Source organism: Mauremys mutica, chromosome 6 (assembly GCF_020497125.1).
Source record: "Mauremys mutica isolate MM-2020 ecotype Southern chromosome 6, ASM2049712v1, whole genome shotgun sequence".
NCBI lineage: Eukaryota > Metazoa > Chordata > Testudines > Geoemydidae > Mauremys > Mauremys mutica.
Window position 1 is genome coordinate 11,143,649 of NC_059077.1, and position 25,916 is coordinate 11,169,564.

Consider the following 25,916-nt stretch of genomic DNA (forward strand, 5'->3'; position numbering starts at 1 on the left):
TTTTCCTCAGAAATGCATGTGTGGCCTGCAGCCACGTCACCTGAGGCTGTGGTCCTTTTAACTGACCTGGCTGAGTACCTCCATGGGAGCTCTCTAAGGGATGCCTAGCAACTGCAAAGGATCCGGCGCCGCTCGGGATGGGTATCTCTAGGGACAACTGGCACAAGCGTCGCAAGACTGGGGGCAAAAGGAAGCCCTACCACAAGAAGAGGAAGTATGAGTTGGGGCGACCTCCCGCCAACACCAAGATTGGCCCACGCCGAATTCACACAGTGAGGGTTCGTGGTGGTAACAAGAAATATCGTGCTCTGCGCTTGGATGTTGGCAACTTCTCTTGGGGCTCTGAGTGCTGCACCCGCAAGACCAGAATCATTGATGTGGTCTACAATGCTTCCAACAATGAGCTGGTGCGGACAAAGACCCTGGTGAAGAACTGCATCGTTCTCGTTGACAGTACCCCATACCGACAGTGGTATGAAGCCCACTATGCCTTGCCTCTCGGACGCAAGAAGGGTGCTAAACTGACTCCTGAAGAGGAGGAAATCTTAAACAAAAAGCGTTCAAAGAAGATCCAGAAGAAATATGATGAGCGGAAGAAGAACGCCAAGATCAGCGGCCTCCTGGAGGAACAATTCCAGCAGGGAAAGCTGCTTGCTTGCATCGCCTCCAGACCTGGACAGTGTGGCCGAGCAGACGGCTATATTCTGGAAGGCAAGGAACTAGAATTCTACCTGAGGAAGATCAGGGCCAGGAAAGGCAAATGAATGTACGATACACAACTAAAAGACCGAATAAAACCCCCTGAGTCTTGTTAAAAAAAAAACCTGCAAAGGATCCTGTAGCTGGGTGCTGGTGCAAAGTCACCTAATTAGCTCCTGCTCAGCCAGCCCTGATTGGGGAAATAGATTGGGGCTGGGGAGATGTCTGGTGTGTGGCCTTTAGAACTGGCTGCACCTGGGGGCCTGGGCCTGGCTGGCAGCCAGAAGACAGAGGATGGCCAGGAGAAGGTCAGTCTCCAGGCTGACTCCATGTAGGAGAGGAGATCGTCAGGCCTGCAAACTCTGTAAATAGTATCACTGGTGGGGGGAACTTGTGTAAATAAAGCCACGGGTGCTGCAGCAAGAGAAGCCTCTCTGTGCTTTATTGAGGCAGCAGAGAGCCTCAGGAAAAGGGGCGAGCAGAGGACCCGGTTACAGAGCCCAAATTCCATTCCTGCAGACGAAGGAAGAGACACTGTTCTGATGATTCAGTCCTCCCTTTGAGTGAGCAGCGGTCATTCATATGAGGCATTTCAAATGGTAGGTAGCCAAAATGATGCATCTTAAGGTGTCCTAGGTGTGTGTTCCACCTGAAATCAGAGGCCACTTTTGAAACTGGTGGCATAACTGATGAACAGATACTATGTTGATGAATCTTCAATTATACATTAAACCTTACCTGAGATGGGCCCAAGCTCAACGTTTTAGTTCAATCTCACTCTGTACTTTCTCCAGATTTGTAGTTGTTTAGACCTCTGGCTTTGGTCTGGCCCATTATAGAAAGAGGAGCCAGCCACAATGTTCATATCCAGCCGCACATGCTGTATCCAGAGTCACATCATCAGTAAATACAGGCTCTTGACAGTTCCTCCTTGTGATGTTGCCCATGAAGGGAAAGGGCACAGGTGTTATAGATATGATAGTATTGTCGTATTACCTATCAGATATCAAATGTGTGGTGCTATCTGTGAGTGGGGAGCACTTTCATATTACTTCATATGCATTGTATGTTCAATATGTAAATCAGATGACTTTTTGTTGTTCACATGTATGATGCATGCATCTTCTTATTCCACATTTTTGGGCTACAAATGACGTCGTTTTGAGCAAAGGGGGAAAGGTTCTTTTCAGAGCTGTTTAACACGTGCCAACAAGGGCACACCTAGTAAAGGTCATACAGCCTGGTGTATGTTAATAACCAGCCGCATGTTGATTAGCTGTCAGTTACTCTGAATTGTTTGAAAGTCTGATATTTTGCACGCACAGCTGGACACTTAGTTAGGCAGGTGATTGGGCAGGCAATATCCTGCCATTCCAGTTGCAGGAGGCACTTAAATCATCCCTATTAAGATGTTGTTGTGGTTTTGTTCAGTGTTCACGGTGGTACACTTAATTGTGTCTTGTCACATTCTTTGGCTATCTAGGTCTTATTCATTTGACTGTTCCCCCTGCCCTTCACTCAGTGGAGCTCAAGCTGAGAAATTACAGCTGAAAGGACTTGTGTCCCTCGGGATTTAATTCTTTAAGGGAACAGCAAGTGTTCCCTCAGACTAGTTAAACTGTGCTCAAACTGTCCCAGGTCATTTGTTTTGGTCTGTTTATTTTGTTTTGGCTTCTGGGAACAGTTCCCAGTCTCCATCCCCTAATAGAACAGGGCAAATGGTGGGGGTGGCGGTGGGAGGAAATATTTTCGGACATTTTTGTGAATTCTGAATTTCAGTTCAGCCATGAGTCTCTGCTCCTTGGAAACTTTGTGGATGGGTTTTTGTTCACATGAATATTAAGAAATGGCTGTTCTTTGAGTGAACTCCTGTATTCATCTGCAGGCAAGAGTAAATGTCGGAGTATGTTCTTGCCTCATTCATAAGGATTCCAGAGAATAAGGAAAAAAGAAGACAGTTCTGGGTGTCCAGTCACATACAACAGATACTGAAGAAGAAATAGTCCAAGTCAGAGTCAGAGCAGATAGTTTGCAAACAAGCTGTCAGCTGAGATGGATATATACAAACTTTCCAGGTATTGAATAAATTGATAAAAATCAGAGTTTGTGCTTCATTTACAAATAGTGAAAAAGGGCGGGAAAGAGGACATTTAGGATACAATAGCAAAAAAGAAAGTGCTAGGAAAGGCAGTGTCCTTCCGACAACAACAAATCTAAGTTGCCACTAATGCAAATAAATTAAGCAGCAACCCTATTGGTCAAGTTCAAAGTCACAGGAGTGTTTCAACCCAGATCCTGTTGACTATTCTCAAAACTGTAAGATGCATCCTTGTAAAGAGAGGGGGAAGGGCATTAGGTCATCTCTTCCACCCTTTTCTGGTGCAGAATTGTTCCCTCTGCCATATTTCCCAAGGAGCACTCCAGTCTAATGTTTAATGCACCTGGTAGGAATTCCTTCTTGCGCATGCAAGCAGGGGGTTGTACTAGATGACCTCCTGAGGTCTCTTCCAACCCTAGTCTTCTATGATTCTATGATTTTATAGCAGGTCATTTACAAGTAAAACAATAACAGAAATTAAAGTCTTTTCCATTGCATCCCACACCATTGTTGTTTTCCAGATGTTGATGCTTTTGCAGAACAGTTTGATTCATTGATCTGTTTTCTCCACCTGGCAGCTGAACAGCAGGGTGGAAGTCAGGACTCCTGGGCTCTATTTCTGACTCTGCCACTGATGCACTGGATGACCTTAGGAAAGTCATCTAACTTGTCTGTGCCTTAGTTTGTCCATCCAGATAATAATATCTACCAAACTCCTAGTGGTTGCTGATGAGGATTAATTTGCATTTGTAAAGTGAGTTGTGATCTCTGGATAAAAAGTTTCCATGAAAGCCCCTATTATTGTGAATAGAATTAGGACTGCAGGTAACTCCCCTGGGGTTTCTCAAGTGTTCTCAGCGTTCAGTGAGCAGCAAAGCCGTGGCTCAAGGGTGAATTATGAACCGGTGTTTGGAAAATATGTGTGGGTGATGGTGCGGGTGAGACTGTGAGGCTCAGACCCTTTTGCTCCCAGACTGGAAGGGTGGCGGTGAATCAGTAATAAGCTGACATGAGTGCGGATGCCGCTGAAGAAAAGAAGTCAGGATTGCTGAGCTGGAATGTGGATGGAATGTCCCTCTCTGTTACCCCTGCCTGCTCCAACCCCCTTCTACTCTGCTGCCTCCTCTCCCTCTCCCCCACCTCCCCCAGCCCACTGTTTCTCCAGGACTCAATCTCTGGTCATATACTTTGTGTGTGGCTGAGATGTTGCTCAAGAGGCTGCGTTCGGCTTTGTTCTGTCCAGAGATTCTTGGCTGTTTATCAGGCCAGATAATAAATTGGTCCCCTTGCCTCTGGCTGGATGCGGGGGGGAGGGGAGGGAAGCTTCCTTTTTCTCTAAAGGCCCTTGGGGGCCTGTGTTCTGGCCTGGGGAAGACAGGCTATAAATTTTACCCATCTCCTCTAGCAGGAGGCTGGATACTTAGTCACACTTGAATGCCTAGGTCCTGCTCGATAATGTAATACTTACTACAATAGATATGGCTAAGAGGTATTCATTACCGTGTAAACAGGGATTGCAAGGAGGGTTTTACCCCTCTCCCTTCACCTCAGATCCAAGTTGGCAGTTCACTTAGCTTAATCCACCCCGCAGCTCAGGTGGCTTAGAGAAGCAGAACTGCACGAGGCACCTCACAAATGACGGGAGAGCTAAGAATGCCAAGCATTCTCAATTCCCACTGGCTTTCGTGAGCGCTGGGGACTCCTGGGGCTCCTCAGAAGGCACTCAGTGCCAACAAGATTGGCCCCAACGGGCTTTATTCCATGGGGACTTCAGAAATTACCCTGGTGAGCTTGGTTTTTTTTTCCAGATCCCAAGGGTGAAACTCCCTCCCCTCACTGAGGGGATGAGGCTAAAATCGTTTGTAAAGATGCCTTGAGATTGTTAACCGAAAAGGATCTTTGCAAGTGAAACTATTTTTTTTTTTATTATTTAATGCTTTTTGGTTTTCAGAGTTGCTAGATCATGGGCTAGAAATTCCTTCTGACTTCCTCTGCGTTTGGTGGTGGAGCTGATGTACCCACAACAGGTCTCCTAGTTGATTATTGTGTCAGCTTAACAGAGCTGATTGGTATTGTAGTCTCAAAGAGTTTCTTCCACTGGTTGGTAAGCAAATCGTTTCCCTTGCCCCAGTTATTGCTGTCAGGCAGTATAGACCAGAGCAGAAAGCTTAAGTCGATCGTGGGAGAAGACGGGATCTCAGCGCAGAGAATTAAGAAAACAAATCAGAAGGACAATCAGAGACTGAGCAGCAGTGAGATAAACTGGGTGAACAACAAACAAATCTTTCTGTTGGAAGGACTGCTACCAAAGACACTGGGGCTGAGAGAATAGGGGCTGCGGGATGAGAGAAAGCTGTGATAATACACTTTACATCTGAAAGCATCATCTGCTTCGAAACCTGTGTGCATCGCTAATGGGGCAGTTAGGGCAAAGCCATTGTTGGAGTCAGTGAGCAGGTGCACATGCAGCCAGGCAGCAACAGCTCAAGGAAGCAAAGGGGCCTGGCCATATTCTCCTGGCTCTGCAGAGAGAAGGGGACAGCAGCTGGTGGGGGCTGGGGGGAGGGGATGAGGAGCAAGAGATTGGGTGGGGTGTGTAGGGGGGGGTGAGTGGGTAACTTGGTCAGACATGCTTAGTGGTAGTGGCAGGCCCACCTTTCAGTAGACCAGGCACCATCCTGCTTTATTAGAATATTTGAACATAAAGTCATTGCAGGCCCAGGAGTCCTGCACATGTTCCATTTTGACAGTGCAGCGAATAGAAAGTGTCTGGAAACATAAGACGTTGGTGCAAGATTCCCTGCAAAAGACTCCTTGTTCAGCACAGATAATAAATGGTGTTTTTACAACCGCTTGGCAGCCTGTTCCTGGGTACACACTGAAAGGCAATACCGTGGGATGAGAAGGCTGCAGGAGGTTATAAAGTTACTCCTCCCTCTTTCTTTCTTTCTTCAGTCCTCTCACTGAAAAGCTCTTCCTCTCTCTCTCTCTTTTTTTTAATGGCCTTTCCAGCAGCCTGTCACTTTTTTCTGCCACCCTCCCCTTTTCACTTTGACCTGTCATACTGTAAGTCTTATTTCACACTGACGAGAATGCATTAAATGAATGACGCAGACACCAATTTAAGGGAATTGATGATCTTCGGGTCCTGCTCTCTCATAGGTCAAATGATAATTTTGCCCCTTGGGTTAAATTCCGACATTGGGTTGGGACAATCAGGATCGTTCGGTGCACTCTGAGCCAGTGGGAAACTGGCCCTGGGTGACTTTGGTCATAAACAACCATTTAAAAACTGGTCTTGAATAGGGGAAAGCAGCGATGTTTAATCTTTAGCCACATCCTCTCTCTTTTCCTTCATATCCCGTCTCTACACCCGCCTTTTGCAACAGCCCCTCAGTGAGCAGTCTGCTAAGGCCCTTTAAACCAGTTTAAAAAAATGTGTCATGTTCTGTACTTCCTAAGCAACCAAAGCCATGGTCTAGTGAATAGGGGTCTGGGTTGCCAGTTAGTTGACCTGGGTGCTAGTCTTGGCTCTGCCACTAAACTCTCATGTGACCTTGGGTAAGTCACTTCATCTTTCTGTGCCTCTGCTTTTTCTCTGACCCTGTGTCTGTTTTGGGCATTTAGACTGTAAGGCCTGGCCTACACTAAGGGAGGGGGTCGAACTAAGGTACGCAAGTTCAGCTACGCAAATAGTGTAGCTGAACTCGAACTACCTTAGTTCGAAGTACTCATCCGTCCAGACGCCGCAGGATCGAAGTCCGCGGCTCCCCCGTCGACTCCGCCACCGCTGTTCGTGGTGGTGGAGTTCCGGAGTCGACGGGAGCGCGGTCGGAGTTCGATATATCACGTCTAGATTAGACACGCTATATCGAACTCCGAGAAGTCGAATGCTTGCCGCCGACCCGGGCGGTAAGTATAGACGTACCCTAAGATTATCAGGGCAAGGACTGTCTCTCTCTGTTTGTTCATACAGTGCCGACCATGATTAGGGCCCAATCTTGGTTGGGCCTCTGAGTGTTACCATATTACAAATATTAACAATTGGCTTTCTCTGTTCATTGCTTCCTTCATCTCCCAGGCCTCTTATCTTCCCCATTGTCCTGCCTTGTTCTGTTCCCTTTAAAATGTAAGCACTTCTGGGAGGGATTCTCCTGTGTTGTATTTGGTTTACAGCTCTGGTGCCATATACAAATATTGAACAATTAAATACAGCAGGGGACTGGGAGTCAAGATCACCAGTTCTCTCCTTAGCTATTGGTGTTTCACTGTGGCATCTTGAGCAAGTCATGGGTAACTTCTGTGTGTTATCCCCCCCCCCCCCCCCGGTATGTCAAAGAGATATAAGAATGTCAGTAGCTAACATTGGCAGGGTGAGAGTTAATTTATTAATGTTTGTGAAGAGCTTTAAAATCTTCAGGCTCTATGTAGCTGGGGCCTACAATAGACTCTGGCAGAGGGGCCCTCAGGAAAACAAAAGAGTCCACGGCTGGTTGTGATGATAGAAAGTGCATTCAGAGGTGAAAATCAGGGATAAGAACAGTGAATTTGCACTGGAGTAAGTGAAAGGAGAATCAGGCCCCGTCACATCTCTGCCTTTGTACACAGACCACTCCCTTAAACACTTATTCACTTTTTAGCCCCACCCATAAATAGTTTCTGAACTTGCCTTCAAACAATGATTCACTTAAATCCTGATCCCAAAGGGACAGAGATGAAAAGTTTGGAAGAAATATAAGAATGGCCACACTGGGTCAGATCAAAGGTCCATCTAGCCCAGTATCATGTCTGCCAACAGTGGCCAATGCCAGGTGCTTCAGAGGGAATGAACAGAACAGGTAATCGTCAAGTGATCCATCCTCTGTCGCCCATTCCCAGCTTCTGGCAAACAGAGGCTAAGGACACCATTCCTGCCCATCCTGGCTAATAGCCATTGATGGTCCTATCCTCCATGAGCTTATCTAGTTCTTTTTTGAATCCTGTTACAGTCTTGGCCTTCACAACATCCTCTGGCAAGGAGTTCCTCAGGTTGACTGTGCGTTGTGTGAAGAAATACTTACTTTTATTTGTTTTACGCCTGCTGCCTATTCATTTCATATGGTGACCCCTAGTTCTTGTGTTATGAGAAGGAGTAAATAGCACTTCCTTATTTACTTTCTCCACATCAGTCATGATTTTATAGACCTCTATCATATTCCCCCTCAGTCGTCTCTTTTCCAAGCTGCAGACAGCAGCATCAGCACCACTGAACTTTTTAGTGGTTGACTGCCTTATACGCCCCTGGGATAGAGCAGTTCACCTTCTGTAGGAGAGACATGTCTAAATCCCTTTTCAAAGTTTGCATTTGGATCTAGATTAGATGCTCTTTTTGCTTCTGGGGTTTACCACTGTGCCCAACTAAACAGAAACTTTGGATCTTACCAGCCCCTAAACTTTGGGAGAGTTTGTATCCAAACACCATGGTTCCAGCCACATGACTTTCAAGTGGTAAAATCTGGCGGAGGATATTTGAGAGAGAGGTCAATTGGCCGATCCGTAATGTGGGGGTTGCCTGACCAGGTTTCTGAAGCAGTGTTTCTGTCAATGCATGTACAAGAGCACTTTGCTAGGTACTTAAATAGACAGTGATAGAGTAAAATAGAGACATCTGTGGAAACTGGAAACCACATTACTTCCAAATATGTGGGTTGCAATTGCTTGTAATGGCTTCACGCTCGAGACTGACTGGAGGCCTGGAAAGAGGATACTGTATGAGCACTGGTACCACTGACAGCTCATGGAGATTCTCTCTCTCTCTCTCTCAGTACAAGGTGCAGAGCCGCTACTTAGGAGTCCTCCACTCCCGTCGCAGCAGGGACATATTCCTCACATTGACGCTCAGTTGGGAGCTGAAATCCCTCCTTGCTGAGTATGTGCCCGCTCAAACGGTACAGCAAGTACACACTGGCCTCTAGTAGATCTGCGCTGTGCTGTAGCTGCAGGGTTGAGAGCTGCTTCCGCCAGGATTCTTGGGGGGGGGGGGGAAGATCCAGGTACAGTGAATGCACCAGTCTCTTTTAATCGGCCGTGATGCCAGTGCTGATACAATATTAAAGCTATCTTGCCTCTCATCCCAAGGGTCCTGGATCATTCAGCCACCGCATTGCTGGAGCTGCAACTGGGCAGAAACACCGCAATTGACTGGCAGCTCACAGCAATGCCCCGCAACATTTTTAGGACAGGAAGTAAAAGATACCATATCCAGATTAAACTAAAGGTGTGCGTGTGTGTGTATTGTAGATGGGTTGGAGGTAATTAGTCCAGCTGGAATGTACTCAGAACATCAGCGCCTGCAAATAGATCCGTAGGAAGTTCACTTTGGTTGTATCTCTCACCTGAAAGATGACTTCACCAACCCAGTGAAATCTAGCAGGATCAGGCCCAAATGATCAATTAGCTATGAATGAGTAACAACAATGGTGGTGGGTTTTGTGATAATGACACGGGCACCTGCCCATCAAAGCTTGGAATAAGAGAAACAAGCACTTTGAGTTGTTAGAAAAATCAGCCTGGGTTTCTTTCATGGTATGTGTTAGCTGGTTGTCAGGAGAGCGGTGGAGTGGTGGGAATGGATATTAATTTCAGATATTCAACCTATAGTGATTTCCAGCTTTACATTAGGAGACCTTGATTGGTACATGCATGTGGAAATAGAACTGAATTCTCCAACAGTATTTACACTCATTTTAATGTAAGGCATATAAACAAATGAGGATTTATTTTCCCCAGCTCCTTATGAGGTAGCCAGCCTCTTGCAGTAGAATAGATTGCTACCTACACAAAAACATCAAGTATCCTTTAGATCCTAGAGTGGGAGATTAGTTACTGCAAGGCCTCTAAGGGCTTAATGAGCTAACAAGGAATAATATTCAACATGCAGTTTTCCCAGGTACCAGTGACATTCCTGGGCTTGTGCCTCAATCTAAAAAAATCAGCTTGCTGATTTTCGTTCGCATTGCAGTAAGGTTTCAGTGTAGCTCCTTTTAAAAAATTTCATTGATGTGTTTCTTTTAGCTAGGTTTACAGAAGAATTCTTCTGTTGACCTAGTGTTGTCTACACCGGGGGTTAGGTTGGCTTAACTACGTTGCTCGGGGGTGTGGATTTTTCACATGCCTGAGAGATGTAGATGGGTCAACTTAACTTTTTAGTGTAGTCCAGGCTTATATATTTCTATGGGTTTGAAAGTTTGAGTGGTATTTCCTATACCTATAATTGAGAATACTAGTTGGTAAACCAGAAAGAATGTGGTTGTGGCTAAGACATTGGACTGGGACTCAGGATAGCTGACTTAAAGTCCTTGCTCTGCTACATAGTTCCTGTGTGGCCTTGGGTAAATCACTTAACTTCTCTGTGTCTCAATTATTCATCTGTAAAATGGAGATAATAATTCTTCGTTTCCCCCCATCCTTTGTTGGTTTTCTGTAGACTCTCTTGGGCTCCGCTTTCTCTTATCATGAGTGCGTACAATGGACTCTCAATCCCAGCTGGGTCCGCTAGATGATACTTGTAATGCAAATAATAAAAGTAATAATAAAACCTTGCAGACTGTTAGAAACTTCTTTAATAGACCCACTGAGAAAGAGGTATGATGAGCTTATTGGCATGTATGTGCATCCTTGCCTTCTACTGAGCCAGGTCCCAGGAAATCATGAGTTTTTTAAAAATAACAAAATTTTGTTTCTTTTTATTTGCCTTCTGGTGTTTGAGCATTTAGGTTCATGTTTTCCAGCATTTCTCTACTGCCAGAGGGGCTGGAAATGTTTTCTGTTTTTTTTTAAAATGAAGACTGAAATTCTCAGATTCTAACTCTTGAAGCTGGAGATTTAAGCATCCCCCCACTATTGTGCGACTGGTGATATAATAACAAGAAGTGGGTAATATTGCAAATACCTCGTCCGTTGATCCACAAAAAGAGAAGAGGCAACAGAAATAAGCTATTCCTTTTACTCCCCCTCCTTTTGCTTTCCGTTTGGTTTTGTTTTCCGTTCCTGACAACTGGCAAACTGAGGCAGAGGGAAGCTAGTGGCACAGAGGTACATCGCCCTTCATTTGTTTGTTTGCTCTGGACCTGTTGGGTTTGTCCTAATCAAGGGCTTTTCAGCCCTGCCCCCTTTTATTTAGTTAGTTAGTTAGTCAGTCATTCAAAAGAACCAAAGGGGGTTCCCACCATCGTCTGGGCGAGCTACAGAGCCCTCGATGCCTGACAGAACGGCCTGTAACAGCCAGCAGTGAGGCAAGGGGAGTGTTATCAATCATTCTGAATGTTAAAAGAGAAGAGGGGGCAAGAAAGAGAGGGAAAGTGAGAGGCGGAGGAGGGGGACTCAATTGAAGTAGAGGAATTCTCCCCCCCCCCATTGTTGAAGGGAGCTTTTTTGGACATCTGCCCAGACACATGCCGAGTTAAAGAAGTGGGATAAATTCTAGAAGAATGAATTGGGAGAGGAGGGAGGGGGAGTACGGAAAGAATCAAGGGCTGTGAGGAATAATTGCAGCTCGCCAGACAAAGGAGGCCTGTAGGAAAATATGACAACGGTTGTGTCTCTTTTTCCTGTTTGTCTCAAGCACCCGTTTGGTCAGGAAGTTATGCTGCACTACCAAGACCCCTCTGCTGCACGCAGATTCTGAAAATAGCAAGATTTCATCCATCTTAATATTCTATAGCAGCGAAAGGCATAACAAAAACCAATGGCTGGAATTTAAAGCCAGGCAAATTCAAATTAGAAATCGGGCACTCTTTTTTTTTTTTTTTTTTTAAACAATGGGGGTGATTAACCATAGGAACAAATTACGCAGGGAAGTGGTAGGTTCTCCATCTCTCGATGCCTTCAGATCAGAACTTGGAGGCCTTTCTGGAAGATTTGCTTTAGTCAAACACCGAGGGCTAGATTCACAGAGGAACTTAGGCACGGTGACGCTGAGCATCACCATTTCTAACTTGTAGGTACCTAGATAATCACTGGGTTTCACAGAGCCTGAGTTTTCCACCTGGGCTCCCTCTGCAATGAAAGGGGAGAGAGAGGTGCCTCAGAATGGCATTCACACAACCCAGCAAGCTAGGCAGCTCCGTGCCTGGGCTAGCCAACGGGACCCACGAGATGAGTGTGTCCTATGTGCTACCCCCCTCAGGGAGTTTGACACCTAAGCCCTGGCAGAGGGAGGCACCTCCTTCTGCTTGGGATTCTCAGCCACAAACCTTCTCTTGGGGATAGTCGCCTACGCTGTTTTTGCAAGAAGCCCTGGCTAGGGCACGTCTCGTGCCCTCTTCTCGCCAGTCATTTTGTGTACACTCACCTATGGGGGCCCGAGCTAGTTGGCAAGCTCTGGTCCCGCTTACAGGATCGGGCCCCACAGGCGAGCCAGGCAGAGGAGCACCTATCCCCCCCTGTTAGTACATTGCTCTGGGGCTCAGGCGTCTGGACACTTGGAACGAGACTGCAGTGCACATGCACTGAGTTCAGGTGCTTGCAGCGTTTGGCGCCAGCTGAGTGGGGGGGTTTGTGAATCCCAGGGAGGCCCAATTCTGGAATTTACGCATTTCAAGTGGCAGTTAGGTGCCTAAATCCTTTTGTGGGCTCAGTACAGGAATAACTGGATGAAATTTATGGCTGTGTTGTACAGGAGGTCGACTAGATGATCTAATGGTCCCGCTTGGCCTTAAACTCTATAAATCTATGAATAAATCATAGCAAATGCTAGGATTTATCGGAGAACCTGTGCTAGCTCCCACCTCAATGACCAAGAAGCACCTTTGTAAATTGCTAAAATTTGCATTCAAATGAAATGATATTTTTGAAAAGAAAAAAAGATTAAATATCGTTTGGTTAAGAAGTAATTTAGCCTCTTGGAAAACCCGTCTCTCCTTGCCCTCTCCTTTGCATCCCAAAGAGGACAGAGCTGGTGAAGATCCCAGGGACTGTGTGTCAGATGCTGTCTATCAGGGGAATGTGGATTGAAAGAAACAAGGGCCCTGAACCAAAACTCTGGATCTGAACACCACCAGACTTTGAGAGGTCTTCAAAGTCTGGACTCAGATTACGATCTGAATTTTCCAAATGATCTTTATCGTGATAATGGAGTGAACCACACCTCTGGTTCCAAACACACCTGAAATTTAAGGGATTTAGAATCTGGAGCCAAATGTTGTGGTTTGACTCCATTCTCAGTTTCAAAGTCATGGCTAATTTCTGGATTTACCGAGGACTGGGTGAGGGTTAAGCTTTTTTATTTGAATTTTTAAAAATAACTCACGATGTAGCTGCTTTAGTGATAGCTAAGGTCCCAGATATATTAGACAAAACTGCAACCACAGTGCTGCTGTGTAGTCCACCTATGTCTCAATGGAAATACAAAGAGTTTCTTAGGGTACGTCTTCACTACCGGCCAGATTGGTGGGCAGCAATCGATCCCCAAGCGCTGTCCTGTCGCCTCCTGTACTCCAGCTCGGCAAGAGGCGCAGGCAGTAGTCGACTCACCGCGGTGAAGACACCACAGTAAGTCGATCTAAGTATGTCGACTTCAGCTACGTTATTCACATAGCTGAAATTGCGTAACTTAGATCGATTCCACCCCCAGTCTAGACCAGACCTTAGTAAAACTGTTAGCTCAATAGAGAGCAGCAAAATTAACCCGAAGACTGAGTGCTCTTTCTCTTAGGCCATACAGATATGTAGTTGAAATAATTTCAATTTTGCATAAGAAAACATGGTCCTGAAGAGCAAAACACTAGTATTTGGAGGATTTTTTTGAGTCAAAAGAGATCATTTAAAAGACAGTTCCCATTAGTGAGCAAGTCTCATGGTCCAGGGCATACGATGTTCACCTGTCAGGGATAGGGAAGAAAGTTTTGCCACCATCTACAACATTCCCTAATTCATTTTGTTTGTCTTCTTCTGGTTGTTGGCCAGTGCTGGAGTCAGGATACTACTGGATAGCTCAGTAGAATGATCCTGTATAGTAAATGTTATGGCCATATAGTTTATGATTTCCTAACTCTCATGCCAAATGATCGTATGTTAAGACTCCATTACATTCTTAAATTTGCATAGCTACATAGTGGTATCTGTGATACCATGCTTCTCCTCTGTACTTAGACTAGCAAATACTTTATAGAGAAGGACAAATACACCTCTACCCCGATATAACGCGACTCGATATAACATGAATTCAGATACACCGTGGTAAAGCAGTGCTCCAGCGGGGGCAGGGCTGAGCGCTCTGGCGGATCAAAGCAAGTTCGATATAACGTGGTTTCACCTATAACAACGGTAAGATTTTTTGGCTCCCGAGGGCAGCGTTATATGAAGGTAGAGGTGTTAGGCAAAAATAAACCCAGGAGAAAATCCAATCATATTTTTAAATGAAATTGCTTTATTCCTCCATCTTCCCGTTCCTCCTTTGTATTTGCTTTCTGTGAACATTGGAGCAGTTGAACTTAAGCACACACAAATGTTTGCTATAAGGGTGAAATGCCTTTGCAGAGAGAGCCAGAACAAGCCCTATGCATTGCTTAAACCTACTTGGAATAAGATTTAGTGGTGCAAAGGTCTCATAGCATGGGGTGAATGTCACCCTAAGCATATTTCAGTGTCACATGCCTGAGGATTGAATTTTATACATGTGTATATGAAAGTGCTTGTGAGTTATCCAGGGAAGGAAGCGAAAGAGGAAGATAGCATGTGACTTGTCTGACTAATCACAACTAACCGGAAGAAGAGCTCTGCATAGCTCAAAAGCTGGTGTCTTTCATCTACAGAAGTTGGTCTAATAAAAGATATTACCTCACCCACCTTGTCTCTCTAATCACAACTAAGCGATGCAGCTGAACATTTTGCATATTCACCATCAATCCATAGAGTGAGAACAGACTTGAACTTGGACTTGGACTTGGCTTCACCACAACCAGAAGTTTTGTTAAGAGATCTAAATGCTTTATGAATTGGCTTATTCTCATCCTTGCATGCCTCTGCACTCCATGCTTTCGGATGGTCTAGGAAGTGGAATTACCATGACAAAATACTTGGAAAATAGTTGTTTTTAGAATGATTCCAATCCAGCCTGAATCAGGAAGCTATTGAAGATCACGTGAGAGTGTTTTGATTTGCAGGCTTAGCAAACCAAACAGGGTCATGTTTGAAGTGTTTGAATGTTATCTCAAGAGGAAGCATGATCAAGTGCTTTGGAAGTAAGATCTTGGATAAATCACAGGGTGTCAGGATTCTTTTTCTGGCTAAGGTACCATTTTTCTGTGTAACTTTGGGAAAGTTCCTTAAACTTTCTCAGAATATCCACCTGGAATGATTTCCTATGACACAGGCAATGTTTGTAAACCCATTGAAAGCTTCATTTCTAAGGTGCTGTATAAGGACAAAACAGCAGTAGTATCTTGAGGCTAGTTCATTGATGAAGTGAGGTCAGATGGGGAGAAACAATCTCCTACCTCGGGGCCTGATCCTATAAACCATTGTCATGCCAGCAGCCCTAAGGGAGTCAATGGGACTCCTTACCTGAGTAAGAGTTTCAAGATTGGACCACCACTCGCACAACACTGCTATTGCCACATGCTTATGCAGCAGTTTTAGTTCTACAGAACAAATCCTGGAAGATCCAGAGTTTGGATTTACGTGCATGGGGAACCCACATGGGTCACAGGGACTTACCAGTTCCCAAATAAATCCAATCATATTCTTGATAGCATCACATTCATTTTGCAGAATAATAATGGGATTCATTCTAGTTTCTTAAGTGATAAGTCTTTAGCAAATCCACCAACTGATTAACTCATTGAAATTCAGATGAACTGAAAGTTGATTTTGGCCATATCCCATTTCTCAAGTTTGATTTTGCTACGTTGACTACACACAGGATTTCATCTGTTTTATATTCATCCTGCTCTGCCCTGTTTTGGCCTGAATATTCCTAAAGTCCTCTGCTTCTAAGTGTTGCTTTTGAGTCTGAGTTTATTTTTGATAAGGGAATCAGTGATGGCTATAATGCAGTTAAATATAGGATTTTTCTATCTCTGAGCATTTTGCGAGGAAGAGACCCATCTTTCAAGGAAAAGACCATTTGTTCCAGTTGTCATCATTTTATTCATCCAGTGACTATAACTTTAAAAAAAAAAGTTATAACAAATCATAATTATGCCAAATTTGACCTGCAAAAATAGAGGAAACCGAAAGAAAAGCCTTCACAGAACAGTTTAAAATGCAGTAATATAATATTTTGATCACCTCTGGAGAAGAAACGTTGGTTTAATTTTTTTCTGGTGTCAACCACTCCAACCATTTAGAAGCTCTACTTGAGAGAGGAGCGAGGATCAGCTTTGAAATTATGATTACCATTATTTTATGTAGGGGTGCAGGTGCTTAAAAAGATGAGGAAAAAAGACAAGCCTCAGATTTTGACTGCATTTAGCCTTCGTGTAGGATTGCACAGGTGTGCTAATTCAGTTATTTCATTTATCTTCAGCCTAACAACCTTTGCTTAGTAACAAAAGATCTAATTAGGCTTTCAAATTAATTCAGGTTTTGCACAAATGAAATGCAGTTGAGCTGCAAAATGCAAAATCAAAGCTTAAAATAGGAAGTAAACTGCAGCTGTTGGGCAATTGAGAACCTACCCCAAGAAAATTCACATAGACAGTTAGGCCATGATTGGCCAATGGGAAAAGATTACTCCTGGAGGTCTCAAGAACTGCACCACATCTTCAGCTGTTGGACATTGATGGCTCCAGGAACAGGCCTTCCCATTCCAGCATATAGTTGCTATTCCAGTCCAAAGACTAGAAAGGAAGCTAGGCTGGAAGGTTTTCATGCATCTTTGTACCTTAGTTCCAAGGTTGGGATGGTGGGTGTGATTTTATATAGAATTACTCTCCATTAATAAATAGGTTATAACTTCAGTCTAATAATGTGTCTGGGGTGGGAGAGTCTTTTTATAATTAAAGATGTTGCTGATATTTTATTTAATATTTGTGTTTTGATTGCATCCAAAGACCTCAATTAGGACTGAAACCACTTTTGTGCCAGGTGCCGAATGTACAGATATGCAGACACAGTCTTAGCCCCAAAGAGTTTACAATCAAAGAAGGCAAGTAACATATGAAGGGTGGGAAAAGAATAATTCAAAACAATATATAAAATATTTATGTACATAAAGGCTGGGATTTTGAAAAGGACCCAAATCCCATTGTAATTCCCAGCCAGATAATGTAAGTGCCAACTAACCCCATTTGCCCCTGATTTCTTACAGCCATCATGGGGCTGGGGCACATGAGTTAGGAGGAGAGGCTGAGAGAACTGGGCTTCTTTAATCTGCAGAAGAGAAGAGTGAGGGGGGATTTGATAGCAGCCTTCAACTCCCTGAAGGGGGGTTCCAAAGAGGATGGAGCTTGGCTGTTCTCAGTGGTGGCAGATGACAGAACAAGCAATGGTCTCAAGTTGCAGTGGGGGAGGTCTAGGTTGGATATTAGGAAAAATTATTTCACTAGGAGGTGAAGCACTGGAATGGATTACCTAGGGAGGTGGTGGAATCTCCATCCTTAGAGGTTTTTAAGGCCTGGCTTGACAAAGCCCTGGCTGGGATGATTTAGTTGGTGTTGGTCCTGCTTTGAGCAGGGAGTTGGACTAGATGACCTCCTGAGGTCTCTTCCAAACCTAATCTATGATTCTATGATCATGGCAGAGGTGGGCCTTGAAGAAAGATTTGGAGAGGGGGGAGAGGTTAATGGCCTGACCTGTCAGTTCAGGGAGGGTGTTGAAAAGGATTTTGTCTGGTTTGGGAGGTTCTATTTCTAGTAGTAATGTTTTTAAAACAAATTTGGCTGGGCATGGCAGACAATAGAAGACAGCGATTTTCACAGCGAGGTCACCAATACAAGCAAGGCTGTGGTTAATGGTCATTGCTGCACGGTCTGGGTGAAAGTCTACTTCCTCCTGCCCTCGCACCTCAAACAACCAACCACAAATGAGAAACATTTGCATCTTTTTGTGGCAGAATTCCTCCCTCACTGCTACGATTGCTCAAGATGAGGGCTGGCAGGACACTGCACGGAAGCTTGCAAGGCCATGCTATACAGTACTTGCCTGCATGGGTCTAACAGAGGCCTTTTGTCTCTAGGCCTTCCAGTCCTGTGCCATCCACAACTCTTTCACTGTGCTCACCTAAGCGTTATATTTAACCGAAGAAGGGGCAAATTGTTTGAGCATTTAGAAAAAAGTCACTACTCTTTAAAATCTTGTAGTGTTCATCATCACCGACTTCTGTTTCATACACCCATTAAATCCATCATGACATCATAACGTCACCCTGCTGGGATACACATGGTAGAGCATGTCAAAGATGGATTCTCACATCTGAAGATGCCATTGCATCATGTCCTATCAAAGATCTGATGAAGAACATGTCCGGCAGGGGTGAAAGTAACACAGAAGACTGACCGGTACGGGGTCTGGCCCCCGGAAGGGGTGGGGCCTCGGGCGGAAGGGGCGGTGCTGGGGGTTAGCCTCCCCCAGCCAGCCTATCCGCGCTGCCTGGCCCGCGCCGCCCGGGGCTCCAGTGGCGATTTGAAAGGGCCCGGGGCTCCGGCTGCTGCCGCGGTAGTGGTGGTGGCAGCGGCCAGGAGCCCTGGGGCCTTTTAAATCGCCGGGCCTCAGGGCAGCTGCCCCTTTTACTCGCCCTTTCACCCCTGATATCCAGGCAAACTATTGACATAACACATCAGAAGGGCCCTAGAAGCTCCATGTGGTGATACTTTAGGGAGCCAAAAAGATGTTTTGATCTAGCTGAAAACAGTGTAGCAAATTTCTTTAATACTGACAATGAATCAAACCATATACTGGACAGTCAGTAAATGCTGCATATTAAAAAAAAAAAAAAAAAAAGAAGAGGTGGGAATGGGTGATAGATTCTGTTTAATTCTAGGTTACTGGTTCAAATCTAACCAAGGTCAAAAGTGACTGAAAGTTGTTTCCTCTACCCCGCCCCCCTGCAGGCTCTTTGGAGGCCTAAAAGAAATTAGTTAGTGGTGTTTGTGGTCTATGCTGCAAAATTGCCACCACCACAGGTACTACTTGGCAGCCTCAACAAAAAGGCCATCAGTTCTTGGGTTTTTTGTTCTTTCTAAGTCTGTGGCCCTGATTCTTGCGTTGCTATTTAGCTCTGTGCAAAACGCCATGTAAACGGCCACAGATTCAAAATGGGCCATGGGAACTGAGCTGCTGTTTCAGTACTAGGAACAATCCTCATTGATCATAGTTGAGGTATCATGTGGAATCCTCCACTGGGGATGCCCGAGTAGACCCTGCTGTGTGGGTGAACTGAGGACTTCATTTTCTGTGGCTGATAATTTGCCATTTTTTTCCCACAAGTGCCACATTCTCCAAAGCCCAGTTTGCATGCAGGTTTTGTACTGATATAACTATGTTGGTCAGGGGTGTGATTTTCGTTTTCACGGGTATAAGTATGCCAGTACAACCCCTAGTGTGGACTCACTTATACTGGTATAAAGTTGGCTTATAGGAGCAGAGCTTATTTCCTCTCCTTTACAGCAACATTTATCGTAGTTGTAGCACATTTATACCCGTATAACTAGGGCTCTACCAATGTCACGGCCGTGAAAAATGTCTCCCGGACCGTGAAATAAGCCCTTCCCCATGAAATCTGATCTCCCCCTTGCTGCTGAGAGTGCCCCAGCCAGGGGGCTTCTAGCTGCAAGTCGCCACTGGGCTGGGGCAGGACAGGACTTGTCCTTCCCCTGCACGGCCGCTCTCACTCTCGGGGGGAGATCAGTACCTCCCCTTGCTGCAGGAAGCTTCCTGCCCAGCACCGGAGGTTTCCGCAGCTGGAGAACACTTCTGGAGGTGGGTCTGATCTGCCCCTGCTCCTGGAAGCATGCCAGCCAGGGGACTCCTAGCTGCAAGTCCCTGCTGGGTTGAGGAGGGACAGGGCTTGTCCTTCCCTTGCATGCCAGCTCTGGGGCGGGGGCGGGGGGAGGGGAGAAAAGGGGCGATTGGACCCACGTCTAGGTACCTTTTGGGTTGGGACCCCCACGGTTACAACCCCGTGACATTTCACATGTAAACAGCTGAAAATGAGAAATTGACCAGTTTTAAAACCCTCTGGCCGTGAAATCGATCCAAATGGGCCATGAATTTGGTAGGGCCCTACGTATAACTGCCCCCACCCACTAGAACTATACTAGTGCAGTTAAAGTAGTATAACTTGTGTATGTAGACTAGCACTAATACAGCTAGCTAAAGAACAGTGACCAAAAGTGAATGGTTCCGAAGTGTATATTTATGAATGATGGTTCCTTCAATAGCTTAGATGCTTATTCTTCCAAACTCTACTGATGATGTATCTGCAAATGGGAGTACAGAGGCTGCACTGACTTACCTGGCCCTCTTTTGCATGGTTATGTTTTGTTTGGTGCAGCCGAGGTGAACTGACTGTCTAAAGAAATATGAATTACTCATGGCTACTTCCCAGAATAGATTGGTTCCAATGCTTTCCTCCTGCTGGCTGCTCATTGGACCATTGCAGACTTACCCCAACTCTCTGTTTAACTAGGTACCAATGGTGTTTAGCTTAGAGAACCAAACAGCCTTTTTAACAAGCCAGGAGGTCGACCTGCCAACCCAGGGACTGGGATTGACAGGGTCCTTCGTCGAGCTCCAGTTACAGCAGTGTTGGCCAGGCAGCAGTTGTGTTTGGCTCTTGTTGGTTTTTGATTTGCTGTGCAGTGCTGTACGTGGAAATGAAAAACATCTGGTCGACTCACACGCTCTGTTTAGGCTGGTTACACAAATGCATGATATTATGCAAGTCAGACCTGCTATCCCATTTCTCCCTCTTCTGAAGCATTTCATATTTTGTTTTTAATCACATCAGACAGATGGCTGGAAAGATTCCAGGTGCTCTTTCTCAGATTGTGAGCCTTATGCTTGACCCAGCCGTGCTGGGTCAGCTTGCCACCAGCTCATTGTTCTGAAAGAGGGCCTTGTGTAATTTTTTCTAGCAGTGAAGCTGAGCAGGGCTAGTTGGTGCCAAGGGACAGGCCAGGGAAGCTGGTGAAGTCCTGGCTTGAAACAGTACTGACCGGTTCAGATAGCTTCTTAGCTTGTTTACCGTGTTTTCCCTTGAGCTTTTTCCCAAGCCAGACAGACCTCTTAGCAGTCTGGGAATTCCTGTTTTTATACAACTGATAACCCTTTCACCCCACATTCAAATGAGTTTGTCTTATCTCTCAAGCCTGCGTATGAAGTCCCATGTGGGGGAGGAGTAAGATACTAACAAAAAATAGCATGAGATTTTCTGGTCATTTAGTTACTATAATCATTTTCAAGATCTTTTCAATAGGTGATTAAAATGCTCACTACATTGGGTTCTCTCTGGGCTCAAACTGTGGTCCTAACTCTCCACTGCTTTGCACCTGGGAAAAGGGGGGTTAAAAACCTCCTAAATGAGAAGGGACACATTTTACACTCCCTTGACACTCGCTGCACAGCTGTAAATAGTCACACCAAGTTTAGGGCTGTCCCAAGTCAGCCCCTGTATGCCTAGCTTTTAATCAGATATATACTTAAAATTTAAGGTCCAGTTTTCAAATGTGGGCACTACAGCGAATGTCCAAATCCCATTTTTGGATGCTGAAATTGACACTTACATATGTAGTGCCAAATTCTGCTCTCTGTTACATCTGTATTGTTTCATGAGGTTACATAAGCAGAAGCAAGCAGAATCTGACCCACAGAATGAGCATCTATATGAAAATGATTTTGTATTCTTTACACACCGAAAATGTGACTATTTGTTGACTTCAGCAGGTTTTTCTGGGTGTGCAAGGAATGCCAGATTGAATCCTACCAACTACAGTAGACTAGGGATAAATCCTTGGCTCTGTTGAAGTCAATGGGAGTTTTGTCAGGATCTGAAAATCAGGAAAGAAAAAAAATATTCCTACTGAAATTCTTCAGCTTTTTTACAAGAAAAAAAAAATAAAAACTGAAAACCAATCTTTTGTTGTTGTTGTTGTTTAATGAAACACACAAATGTTTAGATTGTTGTGGCTGAGTAAAAATTTTCAATTTTTGGACAAAGGAAATTGTTCAGGTCTTCCCCTCTTCCACCCTGAAATCAAGAAATGCTAAATGTTCCTCACAACAAATTTTTTATTCCTCACCCTCTCGTCCCCGCCCACCCCCCCCAATCTCCTGTGAAAAACAATTGGCATTTTCCAGCTGGCTCTAATATAGAGAACAAAGTATAGAGTCTAATGTTGAATGTTACATATTTAAAACGCAGTGCAAATACTAATTACTCCTCACTCCCTTACCCCTCCCCCACCATGAAATGGGTAAATAATTGCCACTAAGAGGTTAAGTAACTGAAGGTCACACGATGACAGGGCCAGGATAAAAACACAGGAGTTCCTGGCTTTCTATAGCAGGAGCTGGTGTGGGTAACAAATAGAACACGGGACTGGGAGCCTGGGTTCTATTCCTTGCTCTGCTGCCCCAGGACTTTTGGACAGGTTTACAGGCCTCAGTTTCCCCCATCTGTAAAATGGGGCTCATGATATTGACCTCCTTTGTAAAGCGCTCTGTGATCTCCTGATGAAAAAACAGGACATAAGAGCTAAGTGCCATTAATGCTGGGGACAGACCACACTAGAGTAGGGGCTCTCCACCTGAGGAATGTTGCTAAATGGGAGTGGAGCTCTGTCTGGATGGAGGTGGAGGGTTCCATGAATGAACTAATGTTAATTTAAATTTACTTACTTTGTATGTGTACTAAGGTAATGGCTGGGCTGTTGAATGCAATCTAACCTACCCTCACACATTGTAGAGCTATCAATAAATAGCTGAACAGATAAAGTGAATTCACTGAACTGTCCTAAACTACATCTCTTAGAGGTTCTTCCTAAGTTCTTCCATTGTCTACAGAGCTCATGGTTTCGGAGCAGGACTCTTATTTTAATAAATACATTGGAAATGATTAATTAGTGCCTGTTATCTCAGCAACCCATGCTGTTTTTCCATTGCCCAGACCATGCGTCTTTTATCGAGATGACGTTTCATCCCATGCTAGAGTTTGTCCTAATCCCAGGTTTTACCAGATGAGATGGAGGGATTTTCTCCTTTAATTTGCTTGGAAGTGGTCCAGCTTTTGGAGTCTGGATAGTCCTAGCTCAGACCTTTGTAATTACCAGGCCTTCTTATGAATTTTTAAAATGGGGAATATCCTGCTGATGTCCAGAGTCCTTTTCTCTTGGCTTGTGGCTTATCTCCTCCATTCAAACAGCCTCTGGCTGGCCACAAGAATCTCTTTTGTTTGTGATCTGAACCAGGGTCAGGTGTTTACTGTCGTGCATGCACGCACACACATACGCTGTTTTATTCACTCTCTCTCCCCTCCCCCTTTCACCTATTAGTGTCTTTTGAAGGATCAGGTTACCTTGCCAGTAGAAATATATGAGCTCAGTGTGTGATATACCATAACTGCAACAGCAGATCATATAATTTTCCCTGAAGGCTTGTTGCAGACTATGTCGAGCCATTTGTATTTATGACAGCTTGGGGGTGATTTAGTGCGACCTCACTTTGATAAAAGCCATTTAAAGCTCATAAATATGGGTGACACACTGCCGTCGCAGCTCCGATTTTAAGTGGAGAGCTGCATTTGCATTGCCATTCAACTTTTATGGTTCAAGGGGAAAGAAAGAAAGAAAATGGGAAATAGAAAGAGAGAGCAAAACATGAGAAATAACCCTTGAGAAATAAAGAGTATTGCTCTATTTAGAGCTTCTCTAGTTGACACATCTGAATCACCCACTCCCCTCCCCTCCTCTTTTCTGGGCATCAGGCAAGGTTAATCTCTGCCATTTGCCCCAAGCAGGTGAGCGAGCATGTGAAGAACCCACTGCAGTGTAACAGCTCTGAGAGCATGATAAAGCGCACAGCCGTGAAAAGGTCTGTGGGCTTATGAGGCATTTACTTCCTCTTTTAAAAGCATTATTAAATCATGCCCAAATTACAATAAAATATGGATTTTATTGGAACAGGAAAGCCCTACAGCTTCTTTGCCCTACTCCAACCTGCTGCCAATAAGGGGAACTGCTTCTCTGGAGGCGCGTGCTGTTGCTTGTCATCGATCACTATTGGAAACAGCGGCAGTTTTGCAGAAACATATGGCAGGGTCACATCAATGGGTCATTCATGAGCCCAGCCAGCCGCATGCTAAGAGTGGCAGACTCTGCTTCCTTGAACAGTTGAATAGAGAAGAGCCCCCCATCCCCCAAAACCCTTCCCAAACAATTTACATGATTTCCAAATGGACCCATTTTTCAGGGAGTTTACTTACTCTGCTTTCGACATACTGGTTAGAAATGAACCAGATTCTCTAGATCAGAGGGGAACAGGAACTGAGTGCTTAGTTTCCCAAAAGTCTTCCATATGCCAGCAAGTTTTCTCTATAAACTTGGAGCTTCCTGTCCTATTCCCTTGTTTTACTTCCAGGGGGCATTCACAGGACATAATTATATTCTGTTACTGGATGTACTGGGGAGTGGGAGGGGAGATCATTTTTGACTAATAACACATACTTAAGCTCAAAAATAGAGATTGTTGGATCTGATGCATTAAGAGGTAAATTGATCATCACAGAGGTCACGAAGGAAGATTTGTCTTCTTTGGACAACTGTATTGTTTTTCATAGATTTACGGCTAGAAGGCATCTTTATCTAGTATGAGCTTCTGCATACTACTAGATTTCACCCAGATATTATTACACCTCCCACCACCACCCCATGAAGAAGTTGAGACACAGAAATCTTACGTGACCTGACAGTTGTTACACCAGTAGTCACTGGCAGATCCACGAATAGAACCCAGGTCTCTTGGCTCCCAGTCCAATCAATACATTCTTTTTGTATCTGAGCTTTATTGCATTATCAGTATTTCTTTCCTCTTAAGCAACAGGTGTTGGTCAGTGCAAAAGTCAGGATACTGGATATGATGGACCAATGGTCTGAAATCCTATGATGACATGTTTCTGTTGCAGGTGGGCACAGATAAGGATGTTTAGCTTTATATTTTGAGGGCCATGTCATGCCCCCTGTCATGTATGCCGAAATGAGCTGTGTATAAAGATAGGGGCATCTAAGTGGATTAGCAAACTCAGGATGTTGTCTTACACTACCTACCTGATCATAATACTGCAGATTGTCTTAGTTAACACTTTACATCTAAAAAAGATTTAGATTAGGTGCTCCTGTGCCTTGTGACATGTGAGCCAACCCAATGTTTCCACCTGCATCTATCCAATGCCACATTTTTTGCTCCATTATCATCTATCTGTTTCCATGACTGCAATATCTTTCCTCAATGGTTTCTTATATATCATCTGTTGTCCTCCTCTATACCCTCCACCAAGTGATAGCCAGTCAAAGGCTTGTGTAGGAATACAGGTTTTTGACATCTGCACCACATGCCTAAACCATTTTAGCCTTCTTTCTCAAATTATTGTCTCCACAGTTGGCCAGGCCTTTGTAGCACATCAGCATAAGTTACTTTATCCTACCAGCAGACACCAAGTATTCGCCACAAGTATCTCTGATGGAATGTGTTAAGTTTCCTGTAGTGGGATTCTAGCATTTGCCATGTTTCAGAAGCATATAACTATGCGGGTATCACAATGACATGGTTTAATTTTATCTTGGTTCTTGTGCCTTCCCAGTTCTTGCTTTTATTTCTGTATGGAGCTGGCCATCAACATCCTAAGCTACCAGAAAGTTTTACATATATGCCCTGGAGCAGATTATCACACAATAGATTTTACCTACACCAGCAGTTAACATTGTTTCCCAGAGTAGTAGCAGTATAGAGCAAAAACATTTCAGCATATGCATACATACCGTGATGTTGAAATAAAATGAAAAGATAAATGCTGATCATTGGCTGAAGCCTTTTTTTGCCTGTTTATATTTTCTTAACAATAGTAATTTATTGAAACTAAGAACTATTATAATTTTTTGAGCACCAACAGAGTGAAATATATTTATCTCAAAGCCATGCAAGATCA

General features: G+C 44.5%; 2 protein-coding genes across 2 annotated transcripts in view; both read left to right on the top strand.

The window, feature by feature from the left end:
* Positions 1–25,916, top strand: part of SETBP1 (SET binding protein 1) — a 323,214-nt gene that overhangs the window by 103,427 nt on the left and 193,871 nt on the right. The window lies entirely within an intron of this gene.
* LOC123372640 (40S ribosomal protein S8) lies at positions 112–823 on the top strand. The gene has a single exon (XM_045020889.1). It carries the CDS (start codon positions 138–140, stop codon positions 762–764), a length of 627 nt encoding a protein of 208 aa, XP_044876824.1. The 5' UTR covers positions 112–137; the 3' UTR covers positions 765–823.

Coding starts and splice junctions, on each gene's coding strand:
- LOC123372640 (XM_045020889.1), top strand. CDS start 138: ATGGGTATCTCTAGGGACAACTGGCACAAGCGTCGCAAGACTGGGGGC.